This window comes from Conger conger, chromosome 6, assembly GCF_963514075.1.
Source record: "Conger conger chromosome 6, fConCon1.1, whole genome shotgun sequence".
Classification (NCBI taxonomy): domain Eukaryota; kingdom Metazoa; phylum Chordata; class Actinopteri; order Anguilliformes; family Congridae; genus Conger; species Conger conger.
In genome coordinates this window covers 54,123,897-54,142,100 of record NC_083765.1, presented here as the reverse complement: position 1 = coordinate 54,142,100, position 18,204 = coordinate 54,123,897, and the positions used below count along the sequence as shown (strand labels likewise).

Here is an 18,204-nt window from a genome sequence, read left to right as displayed (position 1 = left end):
TGTGACGCAATTGCAATCGCAAACGCCGGCTACAGCAACTGTACCAAGGGTTAAGTGACAAATCACAGGCAGTCATCTTTATTCGTATATTTTATGTCTGTTCTGGCTAAATAGGTCCTCTTTGTATTTAGCTCATAATGAATAGAATTAGGTTATAGAACGGAATTTTGCGTAATCATATACATACATGTAAAATATGGAAAGTTGACCATTTTGTTATTGTGAGAAGGAGTTCTCTAACTCTGTGCTGTTAGACTTTGTTTTGTGCCAGTTTTGTTGTTCCAATTACATGACATTACAGTCATTTGGCAGATGCCCAGAGGTAGCTGAACAGAGAGAGCTGGTAGGTGTGTAGGATCTGTGAATCTTTTGGAGATATGACAGAGCTGTCGCTTTAGTTGTCTGATAGGCTAGCACCAAGGTTTTGAAATGGATGTGAGCGGATATAGGTTGCCAGTGGAGTGAGAGGATAAAGGGAGTAACATTGCAGAGTCTGAGACAAGCAACAGCATTCTGGATGATTTGCAGAGGTCTGATTGCGGAGGCAGGGGCCCAGCAAGGTGGGAGTAGCAGCGGTCCCATCGAGGTATACCAGTGTAACTGGAGAACGCTTCCGCTTACTGGTTCCTATGGGAGCTGCCAGGCCAGTTCATGGAGGCTGCCAGGTTGGACTATGGGGCTTATTCAGGAACCAGAGCATGCACACTGGGTAACTAAAGGTGAAAGGGATGAAAATATTTAATCTTCCTCAGCGCAGCTCAAAAAAGGGTCCCTGGAGAGTAATTAGTCCAGTGTGAAGAAATTATAGTTTTGCCAGGGTAAAGTCATAGTTTAGAATGGTCTTCAATGGGGAAATGTGCTTTTTTTGGAACCAGAGGCTTAATGGACCAAGGTAACTCACTGGAGTTTGCTTCAGGGGGAATGTCTCGAGTTCTTCTCGATGAGCTGGACTGATGAATGGATGATGAGGAATGGCGGATTTTTAAAATGTTGTAAAGGAAGAATCTCCATGCCCGACGAATAGGCAGGATCAGTGAGGGGCAGGGTGTTGTCCAGTAACACCCTGAGAGTCCTGGCAGATGAAAAGAGTGACACTGGCACCTTCCAGGGTGAGTGACTGTTAAAATAACCCTTAAGTTATAACGAGCTGCTATTTCTTCATTAGACACTTTTGATTTCTGGGGATAATTTACCCCCTTAAGGCATGTCAGAAATAGTTATAGATCTCATGAATAATACATCCCGGGACATTTCATCGGTCAGATCAAATATATGTTCCATTTTCAGCAATGTGCTAGATTGCAAAATTATTTCTATTGAAAAAAGGCACTTTTTTTTTTTTACACCAATAAAGTCATTGACACTCATTGGGTCACTGAAATTAAACTAGATCCAGATAAGTCAAAGCAATCCTGCAAATGGGAAAGCCTAGAATGATACAGCTAATGTCACAGGGTTCTAGGAATGGCCAACTACTTTGTAGAGTTAATGCCTCGCCACACCACTGAAATAACATATGTATGTAGGGAAAGAGTGGTGTGGGAGTGAGATAAGCCTAAGCCTCTGAGCAGCTGAAGGCAGTTCAGCCAGGGTGTGGGCTCAGGATTCCCCATTGGCCGAGGCTCGTGTCAGGTGACGCCTCATGGATTGGGAGTTGCATTCACGCAGAAGGCCTCTGGAGGCCTATTACATACTGTAGTGACCACAAATCCATTTGCAAAGCCTTTGGTAATTCACTCTGGGGGATTTTGGATGCTTGCTTGTTGGCAAAAAAAAAATGTCCAGAAGAGTCCAAAATGTTCTTGATTTATTAACATTCTCTTGCTATGAAAAAATGTAATGGAAAAGCAAAGATACTTAGAAAATCTTAAAAAATATATATAATATTTGTAAACAATACATTCTATTAATCAAACTAAATATTATGGTACACATGCATGAGAGCTACTGGTAAACTACGAGCAAACTGTGCGCACTTCCAGGCCCAAGTGTCTTGCTCATAAAGGCACTCTCACCTCACCTGTAGAGGGTACACACACTAAGAACAAAATTAACGCACACACACACACACACACACACACACATATAAAATAAGTTCAAACTAAGGAAACGGCTCTGCGGAGTCCAGAAAATAGTAGACCCAAAAAGATCCATTGGTGGAAAACACCTTTCTTCGTGACTGCTATGAATTTATCAGTTCTCCATCAAGTCAAACCACAAGCCGATGTTGCCACTACTTAGCTCCAGATATCAGGATGAATTTCCTCCACGTATTCTGCGATTTTGCCTCAGGGTCACTTACGAAATCCAGTATAGTTCATAAAAAGCATGACTATACTCTGCTGGTTTTTAAGAAAACAAACAAATCATGAACCATGGGTTGTGTCATTCAGTCATTTAATGAAGTACAGATTCAAAATTGACACATTTAACGTGAGTTATCGAGACCTGAATTCTGACCTTTAAAGCAGTAGGCATTCGTCCATTGGTCAGTACAGTTTTCAAATGGTTACCAATTATATGTGGTATTGAAGGTTTACATTTGAAGAATCCCAGATTTGAAGCTCATTTTAATGTATTATTTGTAAAAGTCCTTCTCTTCAGGTTTTCAACAGTAGGCAGAAATAATATAAAATCTTCTGCATTTTACTTATCTCCATTCACATCACGCATACTTTCCACCCTCTCCACCAGGTGGCAGGATTGGCTAATATTCAATGTGACATAGAAATATTTCATGCTCAACTCTAGTTTTGGTAGAGCTTGATCAATAATGTAAGTTGGCTATTCTTACAAAGGCCTTTGATATAATGAGTGGGCTTCATGCTGATGACACAGTACATTAACCAGTTTCATGAAGATGAACATTGTGCCCTAAATCCTGTCTCAAAATCTGAGAATTTGAGACGTTCACCAAATCAGACATTCAGTTTATGGTACTTTCCATCAGCCAGTGGAGTTTAACAGTTGAAAGTTCAGTCAATATTATAACTCAGGAATCAGGAGCCTTAAATTTTACCACGTACTACCATATTCCAACAAATTCCACAAACAGTTATTCAGGGTTTTTATTTGACTTAATCAGTGCTACAAATTCCCATTCATATGCAAAAAATCCTTTCTGTGTGAATTAGTGTTTTATAGAATAATATCCGGCCCGTCTGAAACGCTATGAGGAGCCGGTATCTGGTTAATTCCATTTCCCCCCCTCGATACAAGAACAATGAGCAATATCTCGCGTCCTTTTTCAAAAATTACTTTTTCGCCACTGCTGAATGTTCCACTCAGTTGGGCATTCATTAGTTCACCTTCACAGTGTGCCCAACTTAATGTCCCTTTTCTTTCGAGGCAATCGCGGAATCCATCACTGTCTCTTTCACTCTGGAACATGACTGAGTGTGCATGAGTAGGGTGAAAGAAGATTTTGCTCCGACTTAGAAGAATAGGCAGGGAGACCAACCGCTGCCTCATGCCGGGGAACAGAGGCAGAAAACATTGGCGGAATAAATATTCAATTTAAGGGATTTCCAGATAAGGCCAGTTGAAAAATGGAGGCAGTGCCCATTCTTTTAGATAAGAAAAGACGAAGCCATCTGGTGGGAGGGAGATAGCGAACTCCTGAACCATCTGAGAGACCTTGCTTTCATCTGCTGCTGGGGAGGGGGAGGGGGTGGGGGAATAATGTGCTCACTTTTATGATAAATTCAAAATGAATTTACTTTCACTCAACGTATGCAGGCTCCGTGGCTGTAGCGGATATTAAAGAGGAAGAGAAAAACTGGAAACGAAGGGAGAGGAATCTAATCTGAAAAAAAAAAGAAGAAGAATTCTAAAGAGTGTCCTCTGAGATTTGCACCTATTTCCCTGCGAGAGCAATGAACCATGAAATGAAAATTAAAATAGTCAGAGTACTACAACTAATGCTAATGACGCTAATGATGATGACGATAACGATAATGGGCAATGTCTGAAACTGTTGTATGTGCCCAATCCAGCAAGTGCACATACTGTATAGCTCCAATGCCATGGGATGCCACTGACAAAACGCTTTGTACACGGCACTGACTGCAGTTTAGGTGTGGCTGTTGGCTGGAACACAGCTTAAGCTGTGCAGTGAATCCCCTGCCCATTAATCACGGTGCAGTTTTGGGGGGAACACACTGTAACTCTGAATTTCACAGAATGCTTCATAATAATTATTTAAAAGTATCAGGATACCTATAATATTGTTATTGATAAAAGGTATGCTATGGTTCAGTTTCCATGTTTGTAAATATGGCGATGATGATAAAATAAAACAACAACAACAGTAATAATAATAATAATAATAATAATAATAATAATAATAATAAAATTCGCTTTTTAAAAAAAAGACAGCTATTCATATGGGGCCAGTTTTGATAGCCTCAGCAGTTGGTAAATTCCCTGGTGCGGTTTAGTGGATTAATTGATAGGTGGATTTATGATGTGCAGCATGTACAGATTCTGCATTCACAGCCTCCTGTAAGCACTGGGTGTCTACATATTATTATTACTATTATTATTATTATTATTATGTAAATTACACATTTGCACTGGTTATCAGTGCATTGTGCACTATTTAACAGTGCTCTACTTTCAGTAGATGTGCAATAAAATATTAGGCCTACATCTCTCTCTCTCCCTCTCTATCTCTCTCTCTCTCTCTCTCACTCTCTCTGTATGCAGGAGACACTGTGTTATTGGGATTTCAGTTTTACATTTCACTTCCTGCATTCCAGCATTATGTACTGAACTGAAGCGGAAAACATGTAAATGTGCTGATAAGAACCTCTCCTGCATTGCACAAATAAAACCTCAAATCTTGTCCTTTCCACTGCAGATGCAATTTCTTTCCAATCAAATAAGAGTTGGCCTAAGGCTAATGCCTTTGTCATTGAATTTTATCTGTCCTTTCACTCAGATAGGCTATTGAGTAATCGTTAATTATCCTATTCTCTCTGCATTTTACAATTGGTGCTGAATGCCTAATGCTTGGTAAAAGATGCCGGTCGATATAACTTTTAGCCAGAAATATCTGTGACCTGCATGCACTGACGATTTACACACAATGCGCACAAACAGCAAAAGCTGTTACCACATGATAAAATCAACAGTCCTTTCCGAAAGAACCAAAAGAAACAAACTTAGTTGCTACTGCAGTGCTTCTCTTGCTGTTCTGAATTTTTTCCTGTTCCTATTCATGAGATGTTTTTGATTCCTTAGGCAATGGTTCATTTCTGGGTTCACTGTGAACTCAACCATTTTAAACAATTATCCTTAAAATGTTTTAAAGATAACAGCAAAAATGTAATTGTCATTATTCAAGAAAACATACTTAAATATTGCAACTGGGCTCTCAGAGTGAGAAAAAGAGGAGTCACTGAAACAGCTGATGCTTGCTGACATTATATATTGACATCCTGTATATTGTAGGGTATGTCCTGGCAGGTAGACAGAGTCTAAACCCTAAAAGCAAAGAACCGGGATGATTCAATTATGGTGCTCAAAAAAGGTAAACTCTAGCAACAGAGGAAAGTGGATTTACCCCTTTGCACAAGCCCATGGCGCCAGTGACCTGAGACTGCTCAACTCAGACATTCAGTGGAAGCAACAAGCTCTGTGTTAGTAGCCTAGATGATACATGTACCATACACAACAACTAAATTGATGATGACAGATTTTCTAAGTGCCACCATTTTTGCATAGTTCGCCCACATAACAAGCTTCCCCTGCCTCGTCATCTGCAACTAGGGTGACACTTTGGACTATAGCGTCTATCTGGGAGTTGACAAAAATATTCCTTCACCACCAAAACTTTGTATTCCATCATAGCAACAAGATAAAGCCAAAAATAGGCTGATGCTATTCCAATACAACAGTGAAAAACGCTGCTCACATATCAAATATGTCATATCTGTGGCTAAAGATGGAATAAATGTAATGTAAAATGTAATCTTACCATTGGTTTTACACATAAAAATCATTTTCATTACTGGTCGTTTATTGTCTGGAATAATCCGTTGGAGAAATGAACAAGCAAATGGAAAGTGGGGGTACCCCACTTTGTCCATACATAGCACCCCTGTTGCTCTTTACGCCTCGGTACAGTCTGGTTGATAGAGAGCTGAGCAGAGGACAGTGCAAGCTTTCCAACAGTGTATGGCATGTGCAATTGTAAAGTACTGTGACTGAGGGCTGAGCGTAACCGGTAAAAATGTTTTCTTCAGCACAGCTTTGCGCAGTCATCCATAATGTTACGTAGTAATAAACAGGCACTAGGGCACTAAGCTTACAGTATACTCATTTTGCCAACTCATTCCCATGGCTAAAGCAAATTCTAGCAACGCTGAAGTGGTGAGTCAGAAGAAGAGGCAAAGGCATGAACTCAAGGATACATACAAACATGGTGAATATGTATGTATTACTGCTTGTAACATTTCAGTTATTTACATTATGTCATATTTGTTGATATTGTTATGTTTGCATTGCCTGTAATAGACTGTGAGCCTTTTCTAATAATTCTAGGCATATGTGTATTGGAGGCTAAGTAGCTGTTTGTATTGGAGTATTGTAGTGAACTCTGGGAGGTGCTAGTGAGCATATTGGATGATACTGGCATACTTTGTTAAAATTCATACTGCTCACAATGAAATTGAATGTTGGAATCGCCTTGCAACAAAAGATTACATACTTTACAGTACAGAAAAGTACAAGAGTGAATGATTACATTTTCGTTTCCACACTACAGTGTGTCACATTTCTTTTACATTATTTTTAAATGTGATATCAAGGATTAATCTTCAACCAGCATCATTTATATGATCTAGACAAAAAGCATTTTATTTATTTTCAAAGAGGTTTTTGGTCCCCTAGATATCTTAGACCCCATGCTGATAATGAAGATAATAATTCCCACTTGGCAATTATGCAGAAGTGTGTTTCATGAGTCAAAACAGTTGATTTGTCGTAAATATATAAGTATTTTATAATTTACAGCAATGCACAATTTAACCATTTTGGATAGGTTTCGAGGCACTAAGGGACACTAGGATACAGTGCTTACATTTTGGTTTCTAGTTCTGCATATCACCCTCAGATTTACACACGTGTGGACAAGGCATCCACAATTGTGACTCTCAGTATTTAATTCTGAACAAAAGGAGAACAACTTCATTTTTGCTTTTTGTATTTCTGGCACCTTATTTATACCTGTGAAAGTAACTGTGTATAGACGTATAGTATAGTATCGTAAAATCTTGCTTAATTGAAGCCATTTGCAATGTCTCTGTGATATGCACACTCAGAGTTATGAAGCCTTCAGTAGAACAGTACATAAATAGGTGATGATTGGCCAGATCCGCAAAGGGGATAAAGTATAGCCTTTGATGCTAATTATCACATCCGATTAATTGCCGAGGACAAACTGTGCTAACAGTGTAAAAACATCTACAGGGTATTTTGAGTATGAATTTAACACCACGGCCTTCATCTTCTTGACTCCAAACATGACTTTAAGGAATGAAGGAGTGAAACGTCTGATTTGGTATGTACTGCCCATGAGTGTTTTTGTTAGTTCAATACTATAGGGGTAATAGAGGTCCAAACAAACATATCATAGAACATTGAGATTAAGACCACAGACTCATGTTCCCTACAGGGGACACAAATGAATTGCTGGGTCTGAGGTGGATATAGCTGTGTAAGTATTGAGTGCGTTTTCTGTTTAATAGTAAAATGACATTATGGCTTCCTCCGGATTATTGGCAAAGATCTTTAATACACATTAAACAAATATGACAATGACCTAATTCACCAGAGAACTCAAACTAGTTCAGGCCAAGAACGCTAACAGATGCGTTTCTCATTAAGCTTGAAACACAAGACACTGCAGGTCATTTGCAGAACATGTCCATTCACGCAGCGGGGCTTATCGGCGCAGTCCAGATGTATACCCGCGGTGTCGTGCATTTACCGCCCGCGGATATTAACTTTAACCTTCCTCTTGATCAATAGAGCATTGCAGTGTTGCCCTTGGTGTCTCAGCGGCCATAAGAAAAAGGTGTGTGGCAGAGTGAATAACTTTAGGCAGCCTTGCCTGGGTCACAGCACGGTTATATTTTCTGATCGCCAGCATCAGCAAGCACAAGCGCTTTGCAAAACTACGCAAGGTAGCGGTGCATGCATCTCCCTGACACCGAGAGCACTGTCAGCTGGCCTGTGAATTGTGGCCTTTTTCGCGTGGCTCCAAGCCACTGGGCACTTCGCAGAGATTAAAGGTTAGCTGAGTCTGCAGCGCTCCTTTGGGGTGAGAAGATAACGGTCCCGGGCCTTTTTTGTATTCCTAAAGCGTCTTGTTCTGTTACAATCTTAATGATAATCTATGTTTATAACAGCTGTTGGCACTTCTGTAAGCCAGTTCCGGATGCACCGGCTTATCCAAGCAGATACTGTCGCATTTGTCTCTTTGCTCACATTTGCATCAAAAGACCGTGGTGATCCGTTTCCTTTGTCAGCCGGGATTCTGTGTAGTAAACCTGTCTGTATTGAGCCCGTGGTATCAAAGGACAAAGGGAAAATGTCAATCTATTCACAGACTCAGAATTATGACAGTCACAGCCGCAGGAATAACGTAAGTGCACTCTGCAGCAAATAATTTATTTGAATTTATGGATGGAAGGGTGCATATTAAAAACAACAACAAATAATGTTTATCTCTCGGTCATATTAAATAGATTTAAACAGACAATTGTATTAATTTTACCTACCTTTTGCATTTGGATAATCATGGAAAACAGGAACAAACTATGGAGAAAGTTAATGGATATGTTGTCAGGCCACCACAAGGTTGATTGCTACGTTTCTCAGACTATAGAAACCTCCCAACCCAGGGGATAAGTCTAGGGCAAGACCTTGAAACAATCGTAGGAAGTGACACTGTCATTGCTTGAAATGAGAAATCGAAAAAAGTATGCACATGCATACACACACGCAAGCACACACACACACACACACACACACACACACACACACACATCAGAATCAGTTTATGCCGGTCCATCTCTGACTGATAGTTGTAGTTGAGTAATCGCCACCAACTGTCAACTGCTCTCCCAAAAATGTTCAGTCATTTTGGGAAGGGTGCAGAGAAGCCCCCGTCACTCCGGCAGGGTCTCTTGCATTCAGGCTGGCTGCTGTAGGGGGCTGGGCTGAGGGGTCTCTTGTTGGTAGTCGGGGGGGCCCCCCCCCCCTCCCGCTGGCCTTGCGCCGGGGGCTCCCAGAGGGCGCCGAGCGTCTCCGGGGGCTGGTAGCCGGGCTCCCCGGGGTCCAGCTGGTCCTTGGACAGCAGGATGCTGATGGAAGGGACGGTCCTGTGCATGGTCATGTCGGGGGCCCCGCCCTCGAGGCTCTCCCACACCTCGCGCACGCTCCTGTAGCACAGCTTGGTCAGCTGGTGCAGGCCGCCCACCTTGCGCTTCATGATCTCGGCGCAGGTGATGGTCTTGGTGACGGCGCGGCCCGACCCGGTGAAGACCACCTGCCTGAGCCCCGTCCCGCCCGCGTCTCCCGCGGCCCCGCCCTGCATGCGGGTCATGGCGAAGCCCATCAGGTTCCGGATCTTGCTGCCCTCCTTCACCCGCATCTCCAGCACCCCGGCCGGCAGACCCGGGAAGGGGCAGGGCCCCGCCTCCTCTGTGCGGCACACCTTCCGGAAACCTCCCTGTCCCGGCTTGAGCGGGGCAGGGGTGGGGGCAGGGACGGGGGCAGGGACGGGGCCAGGGATTAGGATGGGGGCAGGGGTGGGAATGTGGCCAGGGGCGGGTAGAAGTGATGAGAGAGGTGGTGGTGGCGGGGGTGCCTGTACATTAGAGATGCTGCATGAGGCTGCGGGCTGACCGCAGTAAGGCTGTCCCTGGTAGGGCAGGAACATATCAGGAGTCAAGCTGAGCTCCATCATGAGCTTCTGCAACCCTCCGCCAGTCCAGTACAGCAATGTGAGTGTCTAGTTGCCGGCAGCTGGCACCCCGTGAACTGATCTGATGAGAGATCAACTTTACGTTCGGGACTCGATACGGACACCCCTGCAGTCTCCGTGACCTCTCCCAGTCGACTAGAGAGAAGCTGTACACAGGCAACACTCTCGTTTCTCAAAATTGTCCCCTCAGCTCCTGTGATGTTTTTTGTCTAACCCTTTGAGAGAAAAAACACTCTAAGCAAAAACTCAGAACACGTTGTCCAGCCACCATAAATAATATCAATGCAACCGCACACAGCTGACAGTTTCAAAAGCGTCCGTATGTAGAAAAATAAAAATAAAATTCAATCTAAGCCTAAGAAAATGTATGACACCGAACAGACCTAAAAGTTGCAGTCAGTCAACACTTTTTAAGCATCACAGATTTCAAGAGGGAATTCAGTCTCCCACAGAAGAAAACTATAAACGCTAAAGGTAAATTGAAGCTTCTTCTCCTTAGTTCCTTTGATAAAGAGGTCAGTCTTATACATAGCTATGGATTATCCTGCAGTTCAAAACTTACTTTTAACATTTTTTCACGGAAGAAAACCGGCTCTTCCGTCCCCGGTCCTCGGCTTTGCCACTGACTCATTTACGACTTGTTTCCCGGCGGGGAGGCAACGGCCGTCATCTCCTCATCTCCGGCTGCTCCTGACCCTCTGGGACGGTCCCGACTCTCCGGTGCGTGGACCCGGTCTCGTATGTCCTCGGGGAGCTTCTGTCCGGAATGGAGCTGGCCTCTCCTCCGTCCGGGCGCGGGTTCCGCCGAGAGACGCGCAGTCTGGGAGTTTGGGCGGCCGGCCCCCTGCGTCCTGTACCCAGCGATGCTCCGGAGACCCGCTGTATTTCCCCCATGAAGCAGCGTGAGGGACAGCTGCAGCTCCGTCAGCGCTTGCGAGAGGAGTGTCTGTACGCCGCCAGCGAGATTGGGTAGGGGGAGGGGGGGGTGCGGGTGGTGGTGGTGGTGGTGGGGGGGGGGTTCCCTCTTAAAGGCACAGGCCTCCTACCGCTGCGTCCGCCGACACGCAGCCCGGGTGCGAGGAGGAACCGGGGGCTGGCCGCGTCGCTTTAAGCACGGGCGCACAAACCGCGGGCAACTTTGTCAATCTCTTTAGAGGACGTTTCAGAGCATGTGCTCAAAGTACATGACTGATTAAGCCCGAGTTCTCAAACAGAGAGGCAGTGAGGCTTACAGAGTGCATTTTCAGCGGTGAAACAATGAATTAAATTAGCGCCGTTATAATTGAAAACATCCTTCAAAGAACTGCTCAAAGTCAGCGGCATTAAATCGCTCTCTACTTATCCGTTAACCTTTTGGATGTTTTAACCGCTGAAATTCACAACATAAAAAAATAAAACGGCCTCGTCACCGGGATTGCCTGCCCCGGTGAATATACGCATTTCCCTCGCCGACCCTGCCTTTCTTGTTACTCTGATATTTTTTTAGCTGGAGCGCAGTGGAGCGTGGTCTCCATCGGTAGCCGCGGGTGGGCAGTGGCTGAAGGTTAATGACTTATTCTCCACCAGACGAGGGCGCCGTCTCCCACGGCCCTCGCTCACACAGCTGCGGCCTCCCGGCCCCTGGACGACAGGTGAATTAGTTTCAGTCTGTGACTGACAGCTGGGAAAATTGCCCGGGACAGCCCGTTGATCCTGAAACGGGGCTGAGAAGAAGGAACGTGGGGGTAACATCCCATAATGATCTCGCTTGACGAGGGGAAACGGCTGAGCGTCAGACTTGGCCCATTTTCTACTCAACTTCCTGTCGTAGGTATTTCACGCTACTGGATTTCATAAGGAAACCCACGTGTGAGTATTACATTTCTTCAGAAAAATATATTTGCTAGATCAGTGGTGGCCAACCCTGTTCCTGGAGACCTGCCATCCTGTAGGTTTTAATTTTAACCCTAATTTGGCACACCTGGTTCTACTAATTAGCAGCTCAAGCGATCTGTAGCTGTTGACTGAGGTGTGCTTTGTTAGGGTTGAAGTGAAAATCTACAGGATGGTAGATCTCTAGAAACAGGGTTGGGGACCACTGCGTTAGATGACGAGGGCACAACGAAGAGCCGGTAAAGACAACCATAACATCATTTTCTTCTTTGGTCTGTTACCTCACACAAGGGATCATCACCTTAAAAATTCATTTTCACTGACACCTGCCCAGATATCTCTCAATCTTTGCCATTTGTTTGTGATTCATACACTCTCAGAAAGAATGGTTCCAAAAGGAAACCTATGTAATTGGGTAAAATGGTTCTGCGAGCTGTGAGCTTTCACACTTCACATCTATGATAGGGGGTTCCATAAAGAAGCAAAAAAAGGCTCCTCTATGGAGGCATGCCAAATAACCGTTTTGTCTGAGAGTGTAGGCGCTGATGTGCAGGTTGACAGGTTGCGTTGGATCCTGCCTTGGGCAGCCCTCGGCATGCGAGGTGTCCGCAGAGCAGGACAGTGAGTGGACAGCTGGGTCAGTGGCTGTGGACAGGTTCTGGTGAGGCAGAAGCCACAGGGGGCATCGGTCTGGGAGGCAGTGACTGGCGAGGGCGAGCGGAGAGGGCGAAGTCACGCCGGCAAACGCACGGACGGATGTACGAGCGCGGACTCGACGGCCAGATGGGTTGATAAACACCGCAGAAGACAAACGGTCTCTCTACGTCTCTCTCTCTCCCTCTGTGCATCTCCTAAAGCTCCTTGCCTCGCTTTCCTGCTCCCTCCCTGTCACCACTGTGTTTATTGCTTATTTCAACTGGGGGGGGGGGTCGAAAAGGCGAACTCTCGCTCTCTCTCCCCGTCTGCCACAGCGATTTCTACCCTCCGCAGGAGACACAGCAACAAATGTCTGTAATTTCTCTCCGCGCTGAAAAAAAGAGAAACAAACCAAAGTGATCATTCTGCTATTTGGGAAAAATTACCCTCATCAGTCATAAGGAGAAGCACAGCTGCCTAAGGGGTGCTCCGGTGATGGTACCGCATGACAAAACGAGAGGAGAAGAAGGAAGAGAAAGAGGGAGAGGGACGGAGAGAAATAGAGATACTACGGGGAGGAAATAGGCCAACACAAGAAAAAAAAAGTCATTAAATAGCAGCTATATGGCACCCTCACTTAGACGACAATCAAATCTTGATAAGCCTCGAATTTAAAAGCACATAAAGGACTGCTGTGCCACATTAAACTGTACTATATGAACCCCATGCTTCTAATACTTTTCTGTTTTACTGATGTTTTTATCATTTCACTTATCTTCCTGTGTTTTCCGCACTGTGCAGATGGTTATTTTTGCATTTAATTCTTCTTTATTTATCAGAGCCAGGAACAAGCACATTAAGTGACGCATTGTCCTTCTGTGCTTGCCGTAGTCTGTACTGCCAGGCCTGATGAGCGGTGATGGTGAAATAAATGAAGCCGCTAGCTGTTTCTACGCCGCGGAGTGATTAAAAAGAGGACAGGGAGGCTGTGGACTGCTGACAGAGGCAGACAGCCCAGCCCCTGACTGCGCTAACCTGCCGCTAGCGTCGTTTTCCCCGTTATAGCTCCGCGGCCATCGGTCCGTGCCGGCCTGGAGGCAGTCATTCCGCTGCATGCGGAGAGGTCCCGAGGCCCTATAGTTCTGCTCTACAAACTTGCAGCCTACTTCTGTGGGGGACCGTGTTCTGCACGACGCAGAGAGACAGTGGGAAGGAGAGTGAGAGAGAGGGAGACAAACGGGCAGAGAGAGGGGGAAAATGAGAACGCTAGCAAGGAAGGCCAATGGAAAGAGATAGGGAGAGATGACATTAGCAAAGCCACTTGGATAATTATACAAGCATGGCGGGAGGAATGTTAGAAAAGAGTCACCCATGCCATGAGCAATGGAGGAAGGGGGGGAGCGTTACATAAAAAATTAAAATACGATGAAATGGGCGCAACCTTCTCTCCATTTCCAACTGCTCTTCACCGCGCCGTATTTGGCTCGAGCGAGACACGCGTGCGGCAGGAAAAAATGTGTTGAACTGAAAATGCAGCGCAAGACAAACGTCGATATACTTTTCCGCTCTGCGCTGTCACACCTACTCCTGGGGCGACCGGAGACGGAGGGGAGAGGAGAGAAGGTGACGAGGAGCGTAATTAACATGCCATCGCAGTGGAGGACGAGAATAACCCCCCACTCCGCCCTCCACTGCCCTCCCTCCGGCACTGCAATGCAGATGTGAGACGCACAGGACTGCAGAAAACTTTCACTCACAGATATATGTGTATATACGTGGAGAGAGAGAGTGACAGACAGAGAGGAGCGAGAGATGGAAAGGTAAAGGGATAGAGGGGGGGAGAACGCGAGTTGAATATAGGGGGGGCAAGATGGACGGAGAAATGTAGACCAAGAGAAAGAAAGGAAGTGAAAGTAAGAGGGAGAGAGGGAAAAGAGACAAGGCAAAGAGAAAACGGGTAAGGAAGGATTGTGAAAGAGAAAGAGACGAAGGAAAGCAGCAAAGGAAGATGAAAAAATGGGTACTGTGAGACAAAGATAGCCTGAAAGGACAAGACAGCGATGTCTGGAGGAAGAAAGGGAGATGGATAAGACACTGGGTACTTTCACACATATGGCTTTCATGGGCTATTATAAAGAAAGTTAGACTCTCTCTAGAGAGATTTATTATCATCAGAGTTGACATTAAAAGTTCATTGTAAACAGCCGTGCAGAACAAACCCAGGGTATTTACACACTCTTGGAAAAAATGGTTCAGGAACCCGGTGATTCCATATAAGAACCCTATCTCGTTCAAGGGTTCTTTGTTGGGCAAAATGGCTCTTTGTCTGGACACTTCACACCAATGATATAGCGTTCCATAAAGGACTAAAAAGGGTTCCTCTATGGAGACAAGCCAAAGAACCCTTTTTTTTTGAGAGCGTAACCAACGATTAAAATTTAGCATGCAGATGTAGGACACAATTGCTAACAATCATTAGACTAAAGCACCTCTGCTGTATTAGGAAGAGCTGTTTTATTTCAGCCTTTTCTAAAAATACTTCGCCATTGTCTGATTGCGTTTTTAATAGCTAATCTCGTGGGATAACGGCTAAAATGTAATATCTGCTCCTGAACTGAAAAGTGAAAATTAAACGCATTTAAACGTAACTGTAAGTTGAAGCAGATCCCTTTTTTTTCACCCTGCGTAGCATGACCGCAATCTCTTGGTTCTACAGTATTTGATTAAGCGTAATGAGTATTTTCCATCTAATTGGCCTTGACCAATAATGACAAACACTTCCTGCACATCTGCTCTTCCTCAGTCAACAGAAGCTCAGCCTCAGGCATGCTGTAATTGATTTTTTCAGAAACTTTTATTAATTAGATTAAAAGAAACGAACTTTCTTTTGTACGACCGATCCCTTCCGCAAATAGGAAAACACCCAGGGGGAATTAACTCAATAGTTAATGTATTAAAAAACCGGTATGGTCCAATCAAAATTCATCCAAAGTAATTATTACAAAGAAAATGAATTTTCAGAAGGGATTCAACATATAAGAATAAAAGAACATATGTAAGAACATCATACCAAAGTAACAAAGAGAAGCCAGGTAGGTAAGAAATCCAGTGGGCGCTCAGAAGCGGTGGCTCTCGCATAATTATTTAAAGTGCAGTCAAAGGCGTCGCTGGTACCGCTTTTCTTTGAATGTGGATGTATGGTGGCACAGAACAAAGCTTGTAATCAATGTGTTTGTGTCTCCCGAGATGGCCCCATTAAAGTGAGGCTCGTCTGTGTTCCTCCAGATGGCCGCGGTCAGGCTGCGCTGGACTCGGGCACTTTGAACAACCCGCTGTGCCCGCTCGCCCCGCGCCGCTGCTCCCAATGACACGCTTTACGAGGGGGGAGAGCTAATGCTCATCAAACGCCGAGTGCTGAAGTTAACATTTTCCCCGTGCGAGTGCGTCTGTGCATGCGTAATCGCGTCTATTGTGTGTGCCATTTGTGTGCAGCATGCGCATATCTGTGGTTAGCTGTGTGTGTGTGTGTGTGTGTGTGTGTGTGTGTGTGTGTGTGTGCGCGTGCGTGCGTGTTTTGGAATATGTGCACTATATTTCCACGTGTTTGTTTGCAGTGTGTTTGAGTATGTCTATGTATTTGCATAGCTATATGTTTAAATAGGTTGTGTGTGTGTGTCTGTGTATGTTTGTGTGTATGTGTGTCTTTATCTGTGCGCGTGTTTAGACGTATGCTTATATTTGTGAGGACATGCGAGTGTGTTTGAACGTAACTATATTTTTATATGTGCAAGAGTTTAACTATATTGTGTTTGTAATTGTATGTCTGAGTGTATGGTTTCGATGTGATACATTCAGTATATATTCACACACTCACTGAAATGCATTCAGGATGCTTCTCAGGATGTATCCACACATGCTTTGTGTCAATCAGTGTTTAGGCTCGCTGGTGCCACGGAGTGCAGCTGACCTCCTTCAAAACACATCTCAACACAGTATTCTGTGCCATCCTTAAGCCTCCACTGTTGTGTTTCTAATTACGTACAAGAGCAATCACTCCGCACATTCCGTATACCCCCAAAATCTTCTCCACAGCCGTGCCTCACAATAGACCCATAATTGCAAGAGTTTAATTGCCTGCAAATGCTCAGCTCCTCGCTCCTGCCAGAAAGGGAGACCTCAATAATTAGAATCAGGGAAAAAAAATTAGGTGGCAATTTTGTTTGAGCGATTATCATAATGCGAAAGAAGTGCCATTACCTTTGTACCCTCGCGCTATGTGGTCCCTACGACACGTGTGCTGGCCCGCGGTTCGAGCTGGCACGGGTTGCATTTCCCCAGCTCATGTTACATACCGCCCGTTTAAACATTTAATCCGCCGATCGCTCTCGCTCTCTGAAATCATTCTGAAATCTTCCCTGTGCCAAGCAGACACCTCTATCAGGTCACTTTACGTACTGTGTGCATTTAACTAAAGTAGTGGTAAAAACAGCGAGAAGGTAAAAATGATTAATGCAGACAAGCCTACCTCATCCCTGCGATTAGTCCATTATGACCGCAGCTGCTCTGGTCACTGTAGTCCAGCACAATGTAGTCCAAGACGGAAAGAAAAAAAAATGTCTATGATGAAATTTCTACGGAGCTGTGATGGATTACTATTTAAATATTAATTGAGCATGTGTCACACATCAGCATATGTTTATCAACATTAATAAATGCTGCACAGGATACAACAGCTAATGAGCTGTAGGTGTAAAATAATGATCTGCAATGAACCGTCAATTAAGCCAGAAGATCGGGAATAATGTCCTAATTAACCCTAATATGGAAATAAGCTCTCAGTTGTTAAGATGTATAATAAACATTCATACAATTTATAAAGTTACTCATTAATAACCACAAAATATTAATTGGCAGAATTCCATTATGTTCCTTAAAATGTCACAATGTAGATGCATAACAAGTTATGTGTCAGTTCAATGTCCTGTACACTGCGCTCTATAAACTCTATAGCCTAGGGTCTACAGTGCTTGACAGGGACCTAGAAGTTGGTGATTCAAGCCCCAGTGTAGTCACAATAAGATCAGTGCAGCTGTTGGGCCCCTGAGCAAGGCCCTTGATGCCACAATGCTCCAGGGGGGATTGGCCCCTGCTTAGTCTAGTCAGGTGTAAGTCACTTTGTAAGCCTCAGCTTTCAAGACTAGATAGCCACTGGGAGCTTTCTTATACATGCATTAAGGAAAACATTGAACACACCAGGCTAATCAGAAACAACTGTGAAGTCATTTGCACCAAATATTATGGTGTCCTGGAATGGGGGGGACCATGTATATGACATGCGATTAAGTCAACATGGTGAAACCAACACTTATAAATATACACTTTAATAATAATATAAAAATCTGCACTTTACTCACAATTATTTGATTATACTGTAAATGGAAAAATGTATTCACTGTATGTGCATATAATTCTAATTTTTAAATACATCAATCCTACACTGTATATTTTTTTTAAATGAAGACCTATGCACGTCAATTTATTTATCATTTAAAGGTATTTGCATTACTCATTATGCTTGGAAGAGGCATAATGAGTAATGCCTATAAAAATGTAAAAATGAATTATGGAAAAAACGTCCAAACACTGAGCTTACAGGTATGACTGGAGAGTGGCTGGACTGTCAAGGTCAGTGAAATTCTGCT

General features: G+C 44.1%; 1 protein-coding gene across 2 annotated transcripts; it reads right to left on the bottom strand.

Annotated features, from left to right (window-relative positions):
* Positions 1-7,776: 7,776 nt before the first annotated feature.
* Positions 7,777-10,915, bottom strand: rpp25b (ribonuclease P and MRP subunit p25, b). Of its 2 annotated transcripts, none has more exons than XR_009709012.1 (2): positions 8,787-10,915; positions 7,777-8,559 (listed from the first exon to the last, which is right to left on the bottom strand). XR_009709012.1 is itself a non-coding variant. In XM_061246675.1 (2 exons), the coding sequence occupies exon 2, from the start codon at positions 9,974-9,976 to the stop codon at positions 9,146-9,148; it is 831 nt and encodes a 276-aa protein (XP_061102659.1). In that variant the 5' UTR covers positions 9,977-10,209; positions 10,557-10,915; the 3' UTR covers positions 7,777-9,145. The 2 variants fall into 2 exon arrangements, 1 of the variants encoding a protein (XP_061102659.1); XM_061246675.1 differs by having other exon boundaries at positions 7,777-10,209; positions 10,557-10,915.
* Positions 10,916-18,204: the final 7,289 nt, after the last annotated feature.